The sequence below is a fragment of the Sinocyclocheilus grahami genome, unplaced genomic scaffold (assembly GCF_001515645.1).
Source record: "Sinocyclocheilus grahami isolate Dianchi unplaced genomic scaffold, SAMN03320097.WGS_v1.1 scaffold1436.1, whole genome shotgun sequence".
Classification (NCBI taxonomy): domain Eukaryota; kingdom Metazoa; phylum Chordata; class Actinopteri; order Cypriniformes; family Cyprinidae; genus Sinocyclocheilus; species Sinocyclocheilus grahami.
In genome coordinates, this window is record NW_015506615.1 from 92,965 (window position 1) to 115,262 (window position 22,298).

At 38.0% G+C, this 22,298-nt stretch overlaps 1 protein-coding gene, 1 long non-coding RNA gene and 1 pseudogene across 3 annotated transcripts; all 3 read left to right on the forward strand.

Moving 5' to 3' along the window:
• The first annotated feature begins 501 nt into the window (after window positions 1-501).
• On the forward strand, window positions 502-7,257 carry LOC107570284 (sarcolemmal membrane-associated protein-like). Of its 2 annotated transcripts, none has more exons than XM_016256500.1 (7): window positions 502-650; window positions 1,109-1,171; window positions 3,622-3,747; window positions 4,357-4,431; window positions 4,519-4,824; window positions 5,730-5,925; window positions 7,047-7,257. In XM_016256500.1, exons 2-7 carry the CDS (start codon window positions 1,120-1,122, stop codon window positions 7,240-7,242), a joined length of 951 nt encoding a protein of 316 aa, XP_016111986.1. In that variant the 5' UTR covers window positions 502-650; window positions 1,109-1,119; the 3' UTR covers window positions 7,243-7,257. The 2 variants fall into 2 exon arrangements, with proteins under 2 accessions (XP_016111986.1, XP_016111985.1); XM_016256499.1 differs by having other exon boundaries at window positions 503-601.
• Window positions 7,258-7,485: 228 nt separating this feature from the next.
• On the forward strand, window positions 7,486-8,912 carry LOC107570285 (uncharacterized). The gene is made up of 2 exons (XR_001607018.1): window positions 7,486-7,661; window positions 8,088-8,912. It is a non-coding gene; the product is annotated as an uncharacterized lncRNA (long non-coding RNA).
• Window positions 8,913-10,426: 1,514 nt separating this feature from the next.
• Window positions 10,427-21,149, forward strand: LOC107570272 (filamin-B-like; annotated as a pseudogene).
• The last annotated feature ends 1,149 nt before the right edge of the window (window positions 21,150-22,298 follow it).

The following is a 22,298-nucleotide window of genomic DNA, read 5'->3' on the forward strand; positions in this document are numbered from 1 at the left end:
ATCAGCGGTGTATTTTGCATGTTTACTATAAACTAGCCATCTTCAAATGATCGGAGCTCTTTGACGTGTCACGTGATCGACATCTTGACACGCAATAATATAATTTATGAAATCACAGTGCTTTGGTTGGCATTTGGCATTGATACAAGCACGAACGACCACTATTGTCAACCGTTTTTACATAAGAGACGCCCTAATGTGGGAAACAATGGGCCTGAGTGTATTCTACTATGCAGCTGCAGCCTCTTTAGATGCCTCAGGACTCTTGAGCGCCCATGATGTGAGCGAGACCTCCAGACCATCACCACCAGGGGGGCGTCAAATGACGACGCATGCAAACAATTTCCACAAAGAAAACGACCCCTCAGAGTACAATATACTTTAGCAGCGCTTCTATATCGTAGTCTTTTTCCACCCAAGCGTTTTACTGCCTGGTTTTGTCAGGTGAACCCCCAGACAAGATATGTCGATGCGTCGGTGCCCCCCCCCCGCGCTTCAGAATGGACTCGTCCAGTTCTCATCACCGGAATCGATCGTTAAAGAAGCCTGAATACTGCGGCTCTGTTTCGGCACGGGCTAACGTGACATCGCGAGTCTTCAGGTAACGGCGTCTGTTTATAGTCCTCAGACTGAAGTGAAGCGAAGCGAAGGTGATGAGTAATCCTCTTAATTGATACAACGACGCTAAGCTGTATTACATAACTGGCATGACGTTATGCTTTGAATGTGAGCTATAATTTGACGTTTAAAACTGGAAAAGATGAAGACTTGTGTTTGTCATTACAAATCTGTTGCCATTTTGGAAAACTGTGATTATTTTCGTTTTCCGCCTCATTAACTAGCTGAGTTATAATTGGCATCACCTGGAAATGTGTAATTAATGCCTCGAAGACTTGTGTTTGTCATTACAAATCTGTTGCCATTTTGGAAAACTGATTATTTTCGTTTTCCGCCTCATTAACTAGCTGAGTTATAATTGGCATCACCTGGAAATGTGTAATTAATGCCTTTACTATTTAAGCCAATTGCTGAGATTTTTTTTTTTTAAATAGCTAAGTTAATATTTTACAGTAACATTAACATATTGACATCCCGTGCTCTGTTACAGCGGGGGGAACAATGGAGGAACAGAAGCTGAAAGATCCTGTTAATAAAGTGTCTCTGATCAAAGGTAAAGTCACATTACTGCACTTGAGTTTCTGTAGTTTCTGAAGTGTTTCGAACCAAACTATAGTGCTTTACTGTTCCATTAGGCAATAATTTATAGGATAATAAACCTTGTTTTTTTTATATTCTTTTTTTAATTTACTTGCAGTATGTCAAAGTACTGTGGGGCTAAAATATAGATTGACTGTCAATTCAGTTATTTTTGAGCAGAATTTGATTAAATCTTTGTGATTATTTTTTTTTTAATATTGCATTAATTATTTTTATTATGCATTTTTAACATGGAAAAAAGACAGATAGAGAGGGGAATAAAATGTATTCAAATTTAGTGTAAGTGACATTTCTGTAAGATATGCGTTTTATATGGCTATAACTATGTTTTGCAGTGCTCTTCAGTAGTTCAGTGCAATGAATAAAACCTTTTGTTCCGAACAAGTAGTTTTGCAAAAATCATTTTACTATGCCCAATTTAATCATGCATGGTGGAATTTTCTTGCCATTGGTTGCAATGGAATGGTTTTGGCTGGAACGGTTTTCTAGTCTGTGCTAATACTTTAATCGTGGAGGAAATTATGTCCGTCTGACTTTGTCTTTCTGTCGGTATGTCTATCTTTCTCCTCCACAGACTCAAAAGTAAATTAGGCCAGAGCGTTCCTATGTGTCCTCGTACCCTGCTGAGAGATTGAGTTCTTGATGTAGAATGGCATCGATGAACATTGCCCACCGCAATACCTCATGAAATGTTAATGCCTCCGTCCTCTGTGCTCTGGCAGTTGTGTTTGGCCTACACAGGCTTCGGTATTTTAGCTTAGTCACGCTTTGGCATGTGAAGTTACATTTTCTGGAATTACATCTCTCTGATTGCAATGATATGTCCTTGATATGGCCATGTATGGTATACACCCTTGAGTTTATAAGATGAGGTCATATCTTTCTGGAACATTTGATAAGATGGCCTGGTTTTCAGCAACCCATATTTAGAGGAAGAGGAGCAGGTTTGTTTCTAAGTTTAGGCAAACTAGCTAAATTGCAGCCAGTAAACGTGACATTTGCAGAGCAATGCATCAGTTGAAAATCTTCATTAATGTTTTATAGCAGTTTGAAAACTTTTCCGATTCATTATGAAATGGCACTGTAATACATTAGAACTTTAAAGGGGTCCTATTATGCTTTTTCACTTTTTGAATTTTAGTCAGTGTGTAGTGTGTGCGTTTGGGCATAAAAAAGATCTTCAAACTTACAAATCTCAAAGTCCACTCCAAAGGGAGATATTTTGTTTTTTAAAAATCCCTTTTCGAGAACTACAACGAATGGCTCGTTTGGACTACAGCGTTTGATTTCCGGGTTTTGTGATATCACAAAGCGGCCCATTAGAATATCATTAAAATAATTCCCGCATACAGAAATATGAATGGTTTGGGGGGGGCGAGGTCATGGTCAGAACACTTGGTTGAGTGCATCAGACAAGACGACGATGAATTTATTCGGTCTTTTCACTTATTAGAGTGGTAACTAGAGATGAACCGAATGTTCGGCGGCCGAAAATAGCACAAAAAAAAAGCTCTCTGAATAATTTCGGTTGCCGAACATTCGGTGCATCCCTAGTTACCACTCTAATATGTCTTGCAATATCCGTGCGTGCAAAGGTTCTGCGCGATCCTCTTGTTCAATATTCTCTGGGTCTGAATCCGGCTCAAATTGGTATGGTAATATTGACTAAATATAATAACTAAACCGGAGCAGATGGAAACTTGCTGCTTTGGCAAGGGGCGGGGCAGTACTGAAACACCGTCTAAGCTGTTCGCCAATCACAACGCACTGGGACAGCTAACCAATCACATCACATTTCGTTTTTCGGAAGGCGGGCCTTCATCAAACCCGGAACTAATCGAGCCGTTTGTGCCAGGATGGGGAGAAAGGTATCGTAATAATGTAAATTATGTAAAAAATAATAGTTTTTTTGAACCACCAAGCATGAGAGCATGTTCTAGTACACCCCCAAAACAAATTCAAGACATTGTAAAAGAGCATAATAGGACCCCTTTAAAACTTTTTAGTCAAATGGCAGCTTTATTAAAACCCCAGCAATCCTTCTTGCAGATCCCAGTTTAAATCCTACTGATGACATTATGCTTTTAGGATAGATCTATTCTAAGTCAAGTTATTAATTCATGGAATAGGCCCATTTTCTGACCTCCAGGGAAATTACCATGCGATTCATTCTGACTTAATTAACCTTTGGACAGGGTTTGCACTTTGTCAAAGGGCAGAACAATCCGGCAAAGTTGAAATGCAACTTATTGATGCTGATACAGAGATAAAGACACAGATCACCCATTAACTGTTGATGAAAGAGTGATTCTCTGACAGCAGAGCGCCATAATAGTGTCTAATTATGCATGTAATAGTTCCCATTAGATGTCATCAGCGGTGGATGTGTAATCATTTCTCCAGATGAGCTGAGCAGGAGCACTGTGGAGGCCAGTGAGTATGAGAAGGTCATCCAGCGGTTGAACCAGGAACTGCAGGAGGCCAATGAACAGGCCAATTCGGGCAAACACAAGTGTATTGAACTCCAAGGTAAAAGAGGGCCTTTAAAGCAACTCTACGTAGTTGTGTGTATTTTTGTGACTTTGAGAGAGTGGAATTCACTGTTGTAAACACATCTTTGTTGAATTACAGTGGATAGCTGTACTCGTGCATTTATTGCTGCCGTAAAGCAATCCGCCCTTTCACTAAACTTACGTACTATCAGAACAGACGTTTAAGGGGGAGCGTGGGAAAGAAACGGAAGCCATTCGCCTTATTAGAAGTGAGCCATCAGAATGATTTTGAAACTTCAGGGTGTTCAGTTGCCCTAAGTGCACAAAAATTACTCTCATTTGAATATGAATTAGAATTTAAATATGAGCGACAAATACAGATTCTAGATCAGTGCTCACCTTTGCCCAACTATGCTGTATATATTTTTATTTATATAAAATGCATTATTATTTTATTTGTTTATAATAATCGCTATTAAAAAATTATAAAGATTTCATATTAACAATTAAATATTATTATTATTAATATTATTTGGAATTATTAATTATTATGGATATTTATATAAGCTTGTGAACATTTTAAATTTATTTGGAATGGCAGTCATGCTCAACAGGTCCCCCTAATGACTTGTGCTGTGTATTACAGATCTGTTGGAGGAGGAGAAAAGAGGCAATAAGCAGCAGGCGGAAGAGTCAGCAAAACAGATAAAGGTCTTACAGAGTAAGTCAAGGAGGGTGTGTCTATCTTGTTATATTTACTAAACAATGTATTATACCAAATGGTCTTTGTGTCTACATGTGCATTCAGCTCAGCTCCAGAAGCTGCAGGAAAATATGGAGGATCTCAGGGATCAGAAGGACAGCACAATCTTCAGCTTGCGTCAGGAAGCGCACGCAGCTGAGGAGGATGTGCAGGTGTTGCGCCGCACTATGGCGAAAACGGCAGCTGAGCGAGAGCATGAGGTCAATGCGCTGAAGGGGAACCTAGCAACGCTAACTTCCGAGCTGGAGAAATGGCAGTTGGCTGCAAACAAGTACGAGTGTGAGCTTGACGGTGTACAGGCTAGTCACCAGCAGCAGAACCAGCAGAGAGACAGAGCTGCCAAACAGCAAGGTACCCACAACCCCACAGACCACTATCCTCACAGATGATTGGATTGGCCTATATTATTTTAAGGCTACGTCTTAAATCATGAAATCATGTGAGAACATCAACATTTCTCATCCATGTATTGTGCTAAACCTAAATGCAAATTCATCTATATTTACGCTTCCACATTAATATGAATATTCGATTTAATAATTATTAATAATCCTCATCACCACCATCATCATCTTCATCATAATCATAATAATAATAATAATAATAATAATATAACCATACATTAAAAAATGTTTTCAAATTAGCATTAACAAATCAGTTTTCTGTGCTTTTGATAATATTGATGGTAATAATAACAACTGTACTTTCCAAATTAAAAATAAGAATTGTCAACTTCAATTCAATATCAAATTTGAGCTTTTAATAATAATAATAATAATAATAATGATGATGATTACCCAATAATGTTTGAATTATTATCATAATGTTGAAAGTATTATTTTTACCAGGATTAAGATGAATCAGAAAAAAAAAGATTTCACTGGAAAAAAAGAAAAGAAATAATTAATAAAAAACACAGCCTCATCAGGCAAAATGTCTGTATTTTGTACCAGTTAAATTAAGGTTATTTTATGTCTTCTGCACATTCATAATCTTTTTGGGGAATTTGTCCTCCCTTCTCAGAATGATGAATGATATAATGTGTTGGTGGAGGTTACAAATCAAGCCCTAGGTTCATCCAACAACAATCACAGCAGTGTTTGCAGTGATCCGATAGATATTCAGAAGATGACTCGCATTTCTCACATCACTTCCACCGTTATGTAACAGAGTAGCGTTGTGAGTCAGTGTGTGTGTGTGTTTGTGCGTTTGTGTGTATGTCTTTGGGTATGTTTTTAATTGTGTGTGTGATGCAGCAAGCGAGCTGGAGCGGCTGCAGAAGGACTGTGAGAGTGTGAGGAGGGAGTGTGCATCTCTGAGGTCAGAGAGAGAGCAGCTGGCTGATAAACAGCAGAAAGAGAAGATCAGCCTGCAGAGTGAGAGCAGCACCCTGCGCTCAGAGAAAGAACAGCTGCTGAAGAAACAGCAGCAGCTGGAGAAAGAGCTGGACAGGTCTGTCCTATGCGGTATCATATACAGTGTCATTTCCATGCCACTGAAAGCACCACATGTAATTACAAACTGTTTTAAAATCGACTGTTCAAACAGATTCCCACTCTAAACTCAGTGAGTGTTAGTTGAGTCAGTGTTGACATGTTCAAAGACACACATTTTTGTAGAGCCACAATGATTAAACTTCTTAGGGAAATGAAAGGGATCGTTCACCCAAAAATGATAATTCTGTCTATTTACTCACCCTCAGGTTGATGTGTGACATGTCTTAGGGTTGCACTACAAAAATAACTGCATGGTTGAAGTCATTAACCCCATGACTTATCATGACTACTTTTTTTGTGCTTTTTTTGTTTGTTTGTTTGAAACATGAAAAATGCAATTTTTGTTGCATGGGAAAAAATAACATACAGGTTGAGGAGGAGTGAAGAATGTCAGAATATTCATTTTTGGTTGAAATATTTGTATAGGCTTACTTCTCATCAGATATTAAAATGGGATAGGAGAAAGTTTTTAAACATGAAAAAAATGACACTTCACTATGGCTGGGTTCTCATTTTGATTAACCATTCAGCCTTTTAGTTTAAGCTGCCTCCTATCCAATGATCTCAATAAGCTTTGCACTTTACTTTTAATATAAAACAAAGTTCAGCTCTTAAATTCTGTCAGTTGTACCACAATAATTAAATAATAATAAGTCGTTTTGATGCTCTTTAATGTAGTGTCATGAAACACTTTAGCAATTTGTGTTTGGATAAATCTGTCATGGGGGGGAAAAAAGCCACTGTTTAAATGTTTGTATTTTAACAAATTGGAGTAGAAACAGTCATATCATTAAAAAGTTTATATAAAAACTGCCTTGTGTGCAATTTAAATGTTTATATGAAATCTAGTTTTTATTTGACTGTTGATTATTTCATCTAAAAATAAATAGCAATTGAATTTGGCTTCGACTTGAACCAAATCAAGAACGGAATCAAAACAGATATGAAGAATTTAATCAAATCATGAAATGTATCAATACCCAGCCCTACATTTTACCTACTATAGCTCTTTTTGCAGACTTTTGATGTAATGACGATGTAATTTCTCTGGAATCTGAACCTGCATTCTGCCCACAGCTCCAAGAAACAGAACACAAGCCTGAGCAACATGCTCAAGACCCTGGAGAAGACGCAGGTAGACCTGGAAAAACGGCTGAGTGTCCTGCAGGAGGAACACCAGAGAGCCACCAGCCAGCTGGAGCAAAGCAATAGCAGGATCAAAGAATTGCAGAAAGAGGTTATTCCCATCGTAGTTGAGAAAGAAAGAACGTAGAGCTGAGACTCATTAGCAGGCACGTCACAAAAGAGCTCTGCTCCGAAAAAAAGACCTGGCCCCTGGACACACAGACTGTGTGTGTGTGTGTGTGTGTGTGTGTGTGTGTGAGCATCAGTTGAGCCCTAACTTGACATGTCACGTTTAATCAAACATCTGCATTGTCTCTGCACATTAAACTGGAAAAGGGGAAGAGTTTCAACTATGAAACAATTGCACACTTCACCTTTTGATTTCCTTACCTTGATGACAGTTAAATTCACCAGTCCAGTAATAGCGCACATAAACACAAGCCAATCATTCAGTAATATCCCTCCCTTCCCTCCTTTAGCTGTCTTTATTGCAGCCCATCCTAGCCGTAGCCATCGGCCTTGTCCTGGCTTTGCTGTTTTGGTGCTTGGGCCCATTGTGGTAGAAAGGTACACAGTGCTCCTGTCCCGTCTCATTCCTCTGCTTAAGCATCTATCATCCTCAGGGCTATGCATGACCACTAAACAATTCTCTCAGCTTAAGCTAAGAAATACTGTCCGCAAAATGCTTCTGTTTTCCTACTACAGGTCCGCTTTGTATTATAAGACGCTCACTAACAAGTGTTTCTAATGAATCAAATGCATTTTGTAGGTTGTAGTTTTCCAGCGTAGCTCTGAGGCATCCCGGCTCTCTTTGTCCTCCACCATACGTCTTCTGCTGTCCTCGTCTTGTGTGTCCTGACCTCAGTTTCTCCGCGTCATGTCCTTGTGGCTTTTGTGTCCCCGTCTTGGCTCATGTGCATCCCTTATTGTAAACATGTTCTGATAGGCGATGCGGTACTACAGATGATGTGATCTGTATGTTTGTTCTTGCAGGGAAAATGGATCAGGTGGATGCCCGTCGCTGCTGTGACCATTGCCGTGACGGGGTATTTGCTTTCAAAGACCTCAAAATGAACATGATGAACCAGTAACAAACACACGCACCATGACATGCATACCAAGTATATGTTCCTCAGACTTGTTGACATTTGTATCCTTGTAGTCTGTGTGGTGTTAGTTTGAGTAACGAGTGTTTAAATGCAACTTCTTACTCAAGTATTGAAGGCCTTAGAATAATAATGTCACAACATTCTCTCATTTGCACCATATGTAATAGATTTTTATTTATTTATTGAGATTCTGTATGCATTGCATTTTGAAGTATCTGACTAATAACAGGTATTTTATTGAACACTGTTGCTTTGCCAAACAAACACTTAGTGAATTGCCTTATTTAACATAACCTTAGATAAACAAATGTTTATACCTCCCTAAACAAACTCTTCCATGAGAACCGATTCAGAACTGCAAAGCACACTGTAATAACCATCGAAGTTCGTTAAGTTTTAACTTGATCGTATGTTTTGCGGCTTAAAGGCCTAAATCTGCTAATAATGTGTTTGTGTCTTTGCACCTTATACGAAGCCATTAGTGATTAGTCTATGCACTGTACTTTATTGTGATAAGGATTTGACATATTAATGATGATAATGATAATCACTGTTTACCTAGGACATTAGAGTGCTAATGTGTCCGAAAGAGACCTATAATAGAGTGTTTATGATTGATCATGTTTATTACTTGTACAGAGATTTAAGGAAAACCTACCTGATCTAACAAACATGATAATTGCAATAAATAAGCAAGAGTGAAGTTCAACCCTATTAAGTCCCTGTTTAATTTTTATACATTTATTTATGCATATCAGCTGAATTGTATCTCGATAACTTTAGAGTAGGGTCAATTTGTTACCATTTTATACAATTAAATAACAAATGCTGTAAAATGCGAATGTAGGTTAATTTTATTTATAAATATACTGGTGTTTATTGTTTATTCGTGTTAGTTCATATTACCGCAGAAATAGCTATTATATTTTGTGATACTGAGTTACATGTAATGCAGTAACAGACATTATTTGTTGCTGTTATTTCATGGTACATGGCCTTTTTATAGCAAGAAATATCTTTTTCTTCATTTGGCCTTGCAATTTGCAATTTGACCACTGTAGTTTGATTCACAAACAGATGTCTCTTATGTGTTGGTTCTTTTCAGTGAATCAAAAACATAGTGTGCCCAGGGTTGCCAGCCTGAGAAACAAAACCAGCCCAATTGCTATTGAGAACTAGCCCAATCACGTTTTTAATGCGGTTTTCCCCTCAGTGGGGGGTCCCCTCCTTCGAAATGGCAAGATAAGAGAGATCACTTTAAACCACTGGCTAAAAAAAACAACCCGCAGGAAAACCACAGACTTGGCTGCACTGAGTGCGACTAGTGTTAGCCTTTTTTCTTACAACAAATGACTCTTATGAACCATTCTTTTTAGTGAATAAAAAACATAAAGTGACCAGTGTTGTCTGATTCCAGAAATTAATATCTAAGGCAGTTCTTTTAGTGCAATACTGCCTTATATTTCTTATTGTGAGACTATGAGAGCAAAGTGGACATGTGTAACCGAAATTAATCAAATCAAGAGCTTGTGAATCTGAATCCAATCAATCAGTTTGGGAAATCAATACCAAGCCCTAATAACCTTGTAAAGTATTACGATTTACGGTATACACTAATTAAAACAAAATCTGGGCACATAAATGCATCCCTGCAAAATCAATGGCTCCATAACCAAGTTTGTCATAAACCTGCAGCCAAAGGCAAACACTTCCATGGTGTAATGCAGTCCGCCCCAATGTGTCATCCCTCCTCGACACCGCATGGGAAATATGAGGACGTGCCCCGATCAAAAGAGCTCTGGCAATAATACGCCCAGTTTATTCTGGAGTAAATGACGAGTAACGTCACCAGCGATAAGGTTATCAGCAACAGTGATGTCAGACCTTCATCTGACTGCAGGTGGGAATTAGCTGAATTCCCCAGGCCTGAGGATCCCGTTTCTGATCCCGTCTTCCTAGTAAATACATTCTTCAAGCACTGATGTAACTAGAATCTGTTTTTATTATTCCTTTGCACGATGTGGGGTTGCGGCATGATGACACCGTTCATGTCAGAGTAAAAACAGCTCTCAGAGGCGCTGTATGATCATAATTATGGGCCAGGATTGGGGAGTGTAGGGCACTCCCACCACCAGCGAAGCTACATGAAAGCTTCATGCTTCACAGCTCTTATATTGCAGTTCTATAAAAAGGTTTTGGACTCCACACTGATCAAAGAGAACCATGGGTGACTTTAAAGATCGTGTTACTGCAGCTGTAATCAACCTGGCAGATGATGCACCATTGAAGAAGATACAGAAGAACACCTTCACGCGCTGATGCAACGAACAGCTGAAGTCTGTGGAGTTGCAGATCAGCGATCTTTAGTTCAATCTGAGCGATGGCCTCATCCTTATCTCGCTGCTGGAGGTCCTGAGCCATAAGAGGATATTTAGAAAGTACCACACGCGACCCACCTTCAGACAGCTCAAGCTAGATAATGTTTCGGTGGCTCTGGAGTTTTTGGATCATGAAAAAGTGAAGTTGGTGTCTATAGGTGAGTTACAACCTGCCTGAATTCTTTCAAAAGGTGTTCACAACAATCTATTAGTTGTTTTCTCAAGTGACTGAAATAAAATAAGTTACTAATTACTGAAAAAAAAAATATTTAAAAAAAAAACATTTTTTGACAAAATGATAAACAAAAATTAAAACTTAAAATATAAAAATAAAAACTAATTCAAAATATTAACTCTACAGTATATAAAAAATACAAAAATAACACTGGTCATTAGCATCTTCATTGTATCTACATGTATAACTAACAGTTTTATTTGTCTCTTAAAGAAGGTCAGCTGCAAAATCAATACGTAAATTGTGCCTGTTGTCTGAAACGCAATAGCATTTCTTCAGAAAGACATTATCAGATGTTGAGCTTAGTCTTCACCGATAATGAACTGAATTGCTGATCCCACATGTTTTCATATAAATTCCTGGGGGTTTTTTTCTCTCTAATTAGGGAGGGCAGGCTTTGAGTCAAAGTGTCCTAGTGTCAAATTTGGGGACGGCACTTCGATTAGCTGTTTCCTGGACCAGAACAGTGTTCCTGGCTGAACTCTCTTGTTTGGATATAATAGCTAAAATGACAAAAAGCATTTGGTGTATTAAAAAAAAAAAACTTTGTTACCAAGAGATGGTCTCCAAATTCAAAGAACAAATAGACACCTTCACTGTCTCCATACAGACAGTAAGGCCATAGTGGACGGGAACCCAAAGCCAGACTCAAACCTGGAGCTCCACTCAAGCCAAAGAAAGGTCGGGCCCATTATAAGCCACTGCAGTTTAGTCTTTTGATTTTGTCACTAATAATGAAGAGGGAAGAGATGCATCATGATAATCAAACATTTGTTGATGAGAACACTTTCTGCAGGTTACATTGATATGCCAGAAGGAGATAAAAATGGGCTTTGTTGTTATGAGTGAATCATTAAAGTATACATTTAATGGATTCATTCTAAAATCCTGATTCATTCAAAAACAAAACGCTACTAATTTGTTTTGCTCAGACCTATAGTGTTCAAACCGATTCACACCAAGCATGATATAAACTATAACTGAAACATTTTGATCATCTTTCTAATCCTATGAGAATTTTGTTGTTGTAATGAATAAAAAAACATTGACAGCCAATCAAAATCCACCTGACTTTAAAGAGCTCAAGCATTTAAAGTAGCAGACGACAAAACTGCAGCACTTATAATGAACAGAACATTAGTCCATTTGTGTGGATGCTAACATAGTTACTGCAGTTAGGGTTGCAAAGGGGAGGAACATTTCCGTATTTCAGGATTTTTGGAAACTTTTTGGAAAATGTTTTGTAAAGTTTTCGGAAATTCACTAGAAATGTTCCGCCCCTTTGCAACCCTAATTGCAATAGTTATTGTTCTTGGTTTGAATGGGAATAAATTCCGCTTTAGCTTTGTTTGGAAGTATCTAGAAATATTGTCTAAAATGTAAGTTGCTCAATATTATCTTCTTATTGTTAAAACAGGAATATCACACCTGCAGTTGTGCTCAATATCAGCAGCACCTGCGACCTCATTCCTACGGTCAACACCTTGATGCTGTTATGACATGTAATTGATTGTAATTGGCATGTTATGTGTCAGTTACCCAAATCCAGTTGTTTTCATAATGTGTACATACAACCTTGAGAACCTTGGGTATAATTTGATTTTCTTTTTTGTATCTCCCTCTCATATAGTTTAAAAACTCATTTTCAAATTTTGTTTCCAGTGCCTAAACCCAAAGCCTGTCATGCTACAGGAAGAGGATTGCAGCCCAAGTGTGTTAGAGTAGGTCAGCTGGCCCAGTTTAAGGTGGACACCCACAAAGCTGGGCCTGGAAGTCTGGAGGTCAATATTAGAGACCCCAGTGGGTAATAGCAAATAATCTCCATAATCTGTATAAAGATGTGTAACCCCTCTGTGGTCTAACTAAAATGTTGGTGCTGCTGGAAGTGACAAGGAAGTGTCTTTCACACAGAAGGACGCGCATGAAGGTGTATATACCTGTGAATACACACCCACTGCTGCAGGAGATCACACAGTGGACATCCCTTTGGTTGGTCAGCACATTGCCAAGAGGTTAGCTCTCATTCAACATGTTAGCAGAGAAACATTATTTAATTTTAATTTAAAGAATAAGTTTCTTATTCATCTATTACAGCCCATTTAAAGTCCATGTTGGTTCAAAAGCTGAACCACAGAAGATCCGGACATGGGGACCAGGATTAGAGGGAGGGACTGTGGGTTTGCCAGCTGAATTTTTGCGAGTGTGATGACCATAATGATGGCTCCTGCCTCATGCATTTCTGTGAGTATGCTGTACATGTGATATGTGATGATGAAGAAATCCAGGACAGTCCCTTCATGACCGCCATCAGACATTAGAGAAAAGACTTCCACCCTGACCAGGTAAACTCCTATATCCTGTCCTATTAATCATACAGACATGTGTCCAGCCCTTCATTTTATATAAATGAGATGTTTTCATTAGATGTGAAATTATATAAATTATGCATGTTGGGTTTCAGGTGAAAGTAGAAGGACCAGGTGTTTCCCAAACTGGCTGCATAGTGAACCTTCAAACTGAATTCACTGTAGATGCTAGGCAAGCTAGTGAAGGAGAAATTAAAGTGTATGCTCAGGTGCTAATACAGTGAAATATATATATATATATTTTATTTACATTTTTAATTAAAAGCAATTTTAATTTTCAGAGTGATTTGACATCTTCACAGAGAGCAGATTGAGAGTGTATAGATGTTATTGTTGCCTCTGAGCAATCTGGTGTCTTTGTCTGCTCCTACATCCCTTCATCTCTCTCCAAACACACCATTGCTGTGGCTTGGGGAGGAGTCATGGTTCCCGGCAGTCCTTTCATTGTGAGTGTATATATTTATCTTTTAAAAAATAGTGGTAAATATGATCTTTGGAGTACATAGTGGATTATGTGAAGCTATAAGAATGTGATGTACAACAACAACAACTAATGCACATTCTGATGCATTTCATTTACATGGTCTAATGAAGTTAAAGAAAACTCATTTTCCCCAATTTGGTTTGCATCTTGTTGCAGCCAGCTGAATTTTTGCGAGTGTGATGACCATAATGATGGCTCCTGCCTCATGCATTTCTGTGAGTATGCTGTACATGTGATATGTGATGATGAAGAAATCCAGGACAGTCCCTTCATGACCGCCATCAGACATTAGAGAAAAGACTTCCACCCTGACCAGGTAAACTCCTATATCCTGTCCTATTAATCATACAGACATGTGTCCAGCCCTTCATTTTATATAAATGAGATGTTTTCATTAGATGTGAAATTATATAAATTATGCATGTTGGGTTTCAGGTGAAAGTAGAAGGACCAGGTGTTTCCCAAACTGGCTGCATAGTGAACCTTCAAACTGAATTCACTGTAGATGCCAGGCAAGCTAGTGAAGGAGAAATTAAAGTGTATGCTTAGGTGCTAATACAGTGAAATATATATATATATTTTATTTACATTTTTAATTAAAAGCAATTTTAATTTTCAGAGTGATTTGACATCTTCACAGAGAGCAGATTGAGAGTGTATAGATGTTATTGTTGCCTCTGAGCAATCTGGTGTCTTTGTCTGCTCCTACATCCCTTCATCTCTCTCCAAACACACCATTGCTGTGGCTTGGGGAGGAGTCATGGTTCCCGGCAGTCCTTTCATTGTGAGTGTATATATTTATCTTTTAAAAAATAGTGGTAAATATGATCTTTGGAGTACATAGTGGATTATGTGAAGCTATAAGAATGTGATGTACAACAACAACAACTAATGCACATTCTGATGCATTTCATTTACATGGTCTAATGAAGTTAAAGAAAACTCATTTTCCCCAATTTGGTTTGCATCTTGTTGCATTAATGTTCCAGCATCTGTTGCCTTATTGAAAATCCATTTCATTTCGCGGTGGCTTTAAACCTGTCTGGTGATGATGTACTGCTGCTTAATGCTGCAGCCAGAGCAGGAATGTAATAGGATGTTTATTACTCTATTTGTACAGGCATTCCCTCTGTCAAGAGGGAATGAAACTCTGCTTATTGAAATCACGTCAAGTCACCTTTATTTATATAGCGCTTTTAACAATACAGATTGCGTCAAAGCAACTGAACAGCATTAATTAGGAAAATGGTGTCAATAATGCAAAATGACAATAGTAAACACAAATTTTTCAGTTAAAGACAGTTCATCATTGAATTCAGTGATGTCAACATCCAGCTCAGTTTAAATAATATCTTTGCAATCATGTCAACGATATCGCTGGAAATGAAGTGTCCCCAACTAAGCAAGCCAGAGGCGACAGCGGCAAGGAACCAAAACTCCATCGGTGACAGAATGGAGAAAAAACCTTGGGAGAAACCAGGCTCAGTCGGGGGGCCAGTTCTCCTCTGACCAGACGAACCAGCAGTACGGAAAAATCAATTTAAGACGTAATAAAACAGACGATGAATAATAGCATAGCATAGCTGCTGTTCCAACCAAGCAAAATTTATTTGTTTAACCCAAACTAAAGAATAATAATGTGCATTTGATTAGATATAACTGCAGTAAAAGATTATGAGATGCATTATTTGAATGCTTGGCCAAAGAGATGTGTCTTTAATCTAGATTTAAACAGAGAGAGTGTGTCTGAACCCCGAACGGTATCAGGAAGGCTATTCCAGAGTTTGGGAGCCAAATGCGAAAAAGCTCTACCTCCTTTAGTGGACTTTGCTATCCTAGGTACTACCAAAAGTCCAGAGTTTTGTGACCTTAGGGAGCGTGATGGATTGTAGCGTGGTAGAAGACTAGTTAGGTACGCAGGAGCTAACCCATTAAGGGCCTTATAGGCAAGTAATAATATTTTGTAACTGATATGGAACTTAACAGGTAGCCAGTGCAGAGACTGTGAAATTGGGGTAATATGATCATATTTTCTTGACCTGGTAAGGACTCTAGCCGCTGCATTTTGGACTATCTGTAGCTTGTTTATTGAAGATGCAGGACAACCACCTAGCAGTGCATTACAGTAGTCCAGTCTAGAGGTCATGAATGCATGAACTAGCTTTTCTGCATCAGAAACGGGTATCATGTTTCGTAACTTGGCAATGTTTCTAAGATGGAAGAATGCTGTTTTTGTAACATGGGAAATATGATTTTCAAAAGACAAGTTGCTATCTAATATAACACCCAGATTTTTGACTGTAGAGGAAGTAACCGTACATCCGTCTAGTTGCAAATTGTAATCCACGAGATTCGGTGTACTGTCTTTTGGTCCAATAAGTAATATCTCTGTCTTATCCGAATTTAATAGGAGAAAATTATTGGTCATCCAATCTTTTAAATTTTTAACACACGCTGTTAGCTTAGATAATTTAGAAGTTTCATCTGGTCTTGTTGAGATATATAGTTGAGTATCATCGGCATAACAGTGGAAATTACATGTGAGAAAACATGTATTAAAAAATGAACCAATGAGCACTGAAATATATAACTGTAATCTTCAGTTCTTTGGAAGCCTGTGATTGCTGTTCTGTAAGATTTTGTAGGATATCTGCGTCATTAATGTTTCAGGTGACACCTCACATCTGAATATTTGGGTTGAACTGTTCTGGAACAATGTTATAAATACAACTAACCACTGATTTCTAGTCGTGTCCTCTTTTGTAAGGCCAAACAAAGTAGTTTCGCCTTCACAACGAAACACAGTGTCACACACGGCGGGCTTGAGTGAGCGGCACGGCCGGTGAATTCGATGAAGGAGCATCCGGCGGGTTTGCGGCAACCACATGTGATGACCCTGGGCTGGACTCCGCTTCGTTCACGGTGAAAGCCGATCCGGCGATCCACCGTGCGAAGTTGATGTATTTCCTCAGCGACCAGCACAGATCAGCTCCAGGCATGACGAAGCGGATATCGTCCTCTTTTCGAATGCCAAACAAAGTAGTTTCGCTTTCGCAACGAAACACACAGCGCCTTCACGACATGGCGGTGGCGGCAGCAACAATACTACAGCGTGAATAAAAGTTAGCCTTCTTTCTTTGCGTGAACATTTGGGCGGAGGTATGCAAATCTTCCCACATCATGACGTAGACATGTGGGGGCGTGTTAGAACGAGTCGTTTTAGGTAGGTGTGGCTGACTCTTAAATTTTATAAAGAATATCTCTTTGGATTTGAGACTTTAGTCTTTGCAACTTTACAGATCTTCTTTATGCACCAAAAGCTTGTAACACTCCAAAGAGAAAGGAAAACTTGAAATCGCATCATATGACCCCTTTAAGCCCAAAGTATACTTCACTTTTTTTTTAAGCATACGCTAGCGGTCGACGAATGCGCTCTTGAAAGCTTCATCTTTGTCCAGCATCTGCTCTGTTTTTCTCCAGAAGTTATGACTGATAAAAATGTATTTGTACTCTTTTATACTAAAACAAAGTATACTTTGGACTATAGTGTCTCAGCTGCTTTGGTTCCAGAAGTACTTTTTCCAATTTTTTTTTCCACATTTTTTTTGACTGTTGCACTCTATGGATCATAGAGTCATATATGTGTTATTTGTTTAGGTGAACTGGACATCACAGTTGAGGGTCCATCTGAGGCAGATGCGTGCTGCTTGGACCGTAAAGATGGTACTTGTATTGTGAGCTACTTCTCAACTGACCTTGGAGATTATGAGATCCAAATTCAACATGATGACATGCCTCTCCGAGGTTGTCCTTTCAAGGCCAAAATTGCTGGTATGGCAACCCCAAGAAACCTCAAACCAGTATTTATGATGTTATAGTGATCAAACCTTAAATTACTACATGCATGGTATTTATAAACCCAACACAGATGGAAATATGAGAAGGTCACAGGTAAAACTGGGCAGTGTGGTTGACTTCACCCTGGACATCACTGAAGAAGATATTAGCCAGCTCTCCGCGAGCATCTTGTCACCCACGGGCAATGATGTTCCCTGTTTGCTAAAAAAACTCAACCTGACAGCCATCTCGGTGAGCCACCTATTAATGTACACACAGCTGCAGCTGGGAGAAATGAAATGACAAGCATTAATGAGCCTAAACAAATAAGGTTTAGCATTTGACCAGATGCATCGAAGTATACCCACATCTCTCTTTCCATCAGTCAGGCAGATATAGCAGATACCAGCAAGGTGAAGGCCTTCGGCCGAGGCTTACATGCAGGACACACTTTCTGCACATCTGAATTTGTGGTGGACATTTGGGATGCAGGTATGATGCTATGTAATCCAAATTAATTGGTATTAATATATGGACTGTGTGTTATGATGCTGTAAATTTTATATGTAGTCTAAAATTATGTAGTATATTTTATTATTAACCTACAGGATATGGTGGGCTAACGGTTGTAATTGAAGGTCCCAGTAAAGTAGATGTTCACACTGAAGAGCTGGAGCACGGAACCTGCAATATATCATAACGCCCAATCAAAGCTGGGAACTACAAAATCTCCATTAAATTCTCAGATGAGCACATTCCAGGTTAATAGAGCTGCATTATGCAACTATGTGTACTTTTTTCTATGCATTTTATTCAACAAGGACACGTTAAATTGACCAAAAGTGACAGTAAAACATTTATAATGTTACAAAAAAATTCTGGAGTAATGGCTGCTGATAATTATGCATGTATAAATGTGTATATATAAGTGTATAAGTGTAAATGTATTTTTAATCAAATGAATGCAGCCTTGGTGAGCATAAGAGACTTCTTTCAAAAAATATTTAAAAATCTGACTCCAAAGAATTCTATATATTTTATCTTTTGAGTAAATTTTTTGTATTTATTTTAAGTGCATATAATTTATTTATATTTAATTTATTGGCATTATAACCATTTATTTTCTCTTTTGCGAAATTGCTCTTAAAATCAATTTGGCTCTAAGTGGACATGAGGCTTCTGATTTTACTTTCTCTAAATTAGATGGTGTAAAGTATAATAAATTAATAAATATTAAAATTCCTTTTACAGCTGTGGTGACAGACCGTGGGTTTATGAGAGAGAACATCACGTACAACCAGAAAGCAGCTCCTATTGCCCACATTGGGAGTGAATGCAGCTTAGCCTTCAAAATCCCAGGTTAGATGAATAGCCCATCACACTAATCCAGGCACTATATCTGACTTCTCGAGGACTTTGCAATGCCGTTAACAAAAATACATTTGCCTTACACTACAGGTTCTGATGCTGAGACTCTGTCTGCTTATGTGCATGAGCCATCAGGAAGTCCAGGAGAGGCTGTTATTGTTGCTACAGTCAGTGACACCTATGCAGTGAGCTTTCTAGCTAAAGAGATGAGAGTTTATAATGTGCCAAGGTCAGACAATCCCTGGTAGGCCACTCCAGTACACCGTCGGCCCACTTGGACAGGGAGGATGTGAAAAGGTCCAGGTGTGGGGGCAAGGCCTTCAAAAAGCTCTAGCAAGTGTTCCAGGTATTCCACTAATATTTCTCTCTTTCTGTTATTTGTTAGTCCGAGGTGTTTTGTTATGTACTGTGACAGCTGGCTAAGTCAAATGTGAGTCATTTCAAAAGTATGCATTGATTTCATTTTGCAGCTGACTTTAATATTTGGTCCCGTGAGGCCGGAGCAGGAACTCTGTCTGTCTCAGTAGAGGGTCCTGGAAAGATTGAGCTCCACTTGGACGATCAGCAGGATGGTTCTTGCATTGTGTCCTACACTGTTCAAGAGCCTGGTGGGTAATTCCTGTAATGCAGTATATGTAATGTTTGCGTTTTATGTACATTGTCTGGACATGTTCACTAAAACGGTGCACAAGACTTTCAGAAATATCCAATCAAGATCAGATACTTCAACTTTAATTATGTACGGCTTTAATAGAATGACTAAAGATAACTTGTATGATGATGTCAACTTGTTAACTGTGATCAATGTTTGATTATATTTGAAGTTTTGATATCGGTAATTGTATTGAACAGGATGATTTCAAAGTAAGACGAACCAGCTAATACCACAAAACACAACAGAATTCATCAAATCCATTGCTGTGCTATTGTTTTCCCACCAAAAATGATGTGAATGTGGGGAATCATGTCATTAGAGCTCTAGAATCATTTAGAATCATTTAAAATAAATTTGCGATACTATGGTAAAAACATATCTACAATTTTAAAAATTGTAAATAAGATGTAAACAAAAAGATTATTGGAGTACATTTTAAAAGAAAATACTAGGCTTTCAGCTTTTCTACTTGAAAATGTCACACTTAATTCAACATTACTTGGTATTTTTTGTAATTTATTGTGAAATTTACTAGCAATTTCTGAGTGAAAATTGTTTCTACATTTTTTTTTTTCAGTTTAATGTTTAGTGAGTTTAAGTGAATTTTGTATTTTATTCACTATATTAAGACTTAAGACCCATTCAAAGCAAAGACAATAACTATAGACACATCCACATCACAACTATAACCATTACAACACAGAAGAAATATATTGTTAAAATTGGCTTCAGAATGATTTTTTTCAGCTGATGATTATAAAAATATTGACAGCCAATCAGAATCCATCCTGCTTTACACTAATTCACTAATATAGTTATTGTTATATATTAATATATATTCAACATCAGCATACTGATTGATGATTTTCTGAGGAAGAGAAGGGAGCATAATAAATTAAGCATATTTACAGAATTTGTTCTCCTGCAGGTGACTGAGGTTTCAGTCATGTTTGATGAGGAGCATGTTTCTGAAAGCCCTTTCTATGTGTCTGTCAGTGCCACCAAAGATAAGAGTCTCACACAAGGACAAAATGGCTATGGTATGAATTAGCAATGTTTTGGAGACTATTTCCATTTTGCATGGAAGATACTTGAGTTTGTAAGGCCTGATGGTACTTTGTTCTTTTCCACCCATAGATCATAATCAGATGTGTAACAGTTATGAGGAACCCTCTCTGTCAGACATGGAGATAAACACAACATCTGACAGCAGTGCTGAGCCAGTTTTCCTGTCTAATGCTAGTAAAGTCATCTGCCATGGCCCAGGCCTGAGTCAGGGCTTTCAAGGATGCAAAATCACTTTTTATGTGGACTGCAGTAAAGCTGGTGAGTGCAGCTTGACATTAGTGAGAATGTTAAGTAACTCATTTCACGAAGTAATGTCTCCAGAGAAATGTCTCTCTCAGAACTCAGTGTAGCTGCATTTGTGTTGTAGGACGAAACCTTCTCTTTGTCAGCATGCATGGTCCCACCGTCCCCTGCGAGCGGGTGTCAATCATTCATATGGGCGGACATCAGTACAGGATCAACTATGCTGTCAAAGAACGAGGAAAATGCATATTAGCAGTGAAGTGGGGAGATGGACACGTTCCAGGATCTCCATTCCATATTACTGTTCTGTGAAATACCTTCATGTGTGTGTGTGTGTGTGTGTGTGTGTACGTACACTACTGTTCAAAGGTTTAAGGTTGGTAGGGTTTTGTGTTTTTGAAAAGTCTTTTATGCTCACCAAAAATACAGTAAAAACAGCAATGTTGAGAAAAATTATTACAATTTAAAATAACCCTTTTTCCTATTTTCATATACAGTGGGTACGGAAAGTATTCAGACCCCCTTAAATTTTTCACTCTTTGTTATATTGCAGCCATTTGCTAAAATCATTTAAGTTAATTTTTTTTCCTCATTAATGTACACACAGCACCCCATATTGACAGAAAAACACAGAATTGTTGACATTTATGCAGATTTATTAAAAAAGAAAAACTGAAATAACACATGGTCCTAAGTATTCAGACCCTTTGCTCAGTATTTAGTAGAAACACCCTTAGTATTTTATTCCTTTGATGCAAAGCTGAATTTTCATCAGCAATTACTTCAGTCTTCAGTGTCACATGATCCTTCAGAAATCATTCTAATATGAATCAGAATCAGAATCCGAAAGAGATTTATTGTCAAGTATGCTTGCGCATACAAGGAATTTGTTTTAGTGACATAAGCTTCCAGTACACAGAAACAACATCAACATACAGACAATAAAAAATAAGATGAGAATAAAAAAAAAAATACACATGTAAATATAAATAGACAAATATTTAAAAATAAATCGAAAAATGTATAAATGGTATGTACAGTTGTGCTATAGATAGATTGGAATAGAATAGAATGAGATGCAGGGATGTAATAGGATGGAGGTGGTAACAAATAAATATAAGGTTATTGCACATTTGTATTGCATAATGTGGGGAACATTTAACTGTTCATGAGGTAGATTGCCTGGGGCAAGGTAATCCCAGTGTCGATTTGGTGCTGAAGAGACATTTTTTATTATCATCGATAATCATCGTGCTGCTTCATGTTTTTGTGCATTTTTCAGGATTCTTTGATAAATATGAAGTCCAAAAGAAAAGCATTTATTTTTATTTTTTAACGGTGTAAAAGTCAATGTAATGCATCTCTGCTCGATGTAGTATCAATTTCTTTAAAAAAAACAAGTCAGAACAGTAGTGTACACTCAGTATGATTTAGTTTTTTAATGTTATAATTTTAAAATAT

Coding starts and splice junctions, on each gene's coding strand:
- LOC107570284 (XM_016256500.1), top strand. CDS start 1,120: ATGGAGGAACAGAAGCTGAAAGATCCTGTTAATAAAGTGTCTCTGATC. Junction 3,748..4,356: donor CAAGTGTATTGAACTCCAAG/GTAAAAGAGGGC, acceptor TGTGTATTACAG/ATCTGTTGGAGGAGGAGAAA. Junction 5,926..7,046: donor CTGGAGAAAGAGCTGGACAG/GTCTGTCCTATG, acceptor TTCTGCCCACAG/CTCCAAGAAACAGAACACAA.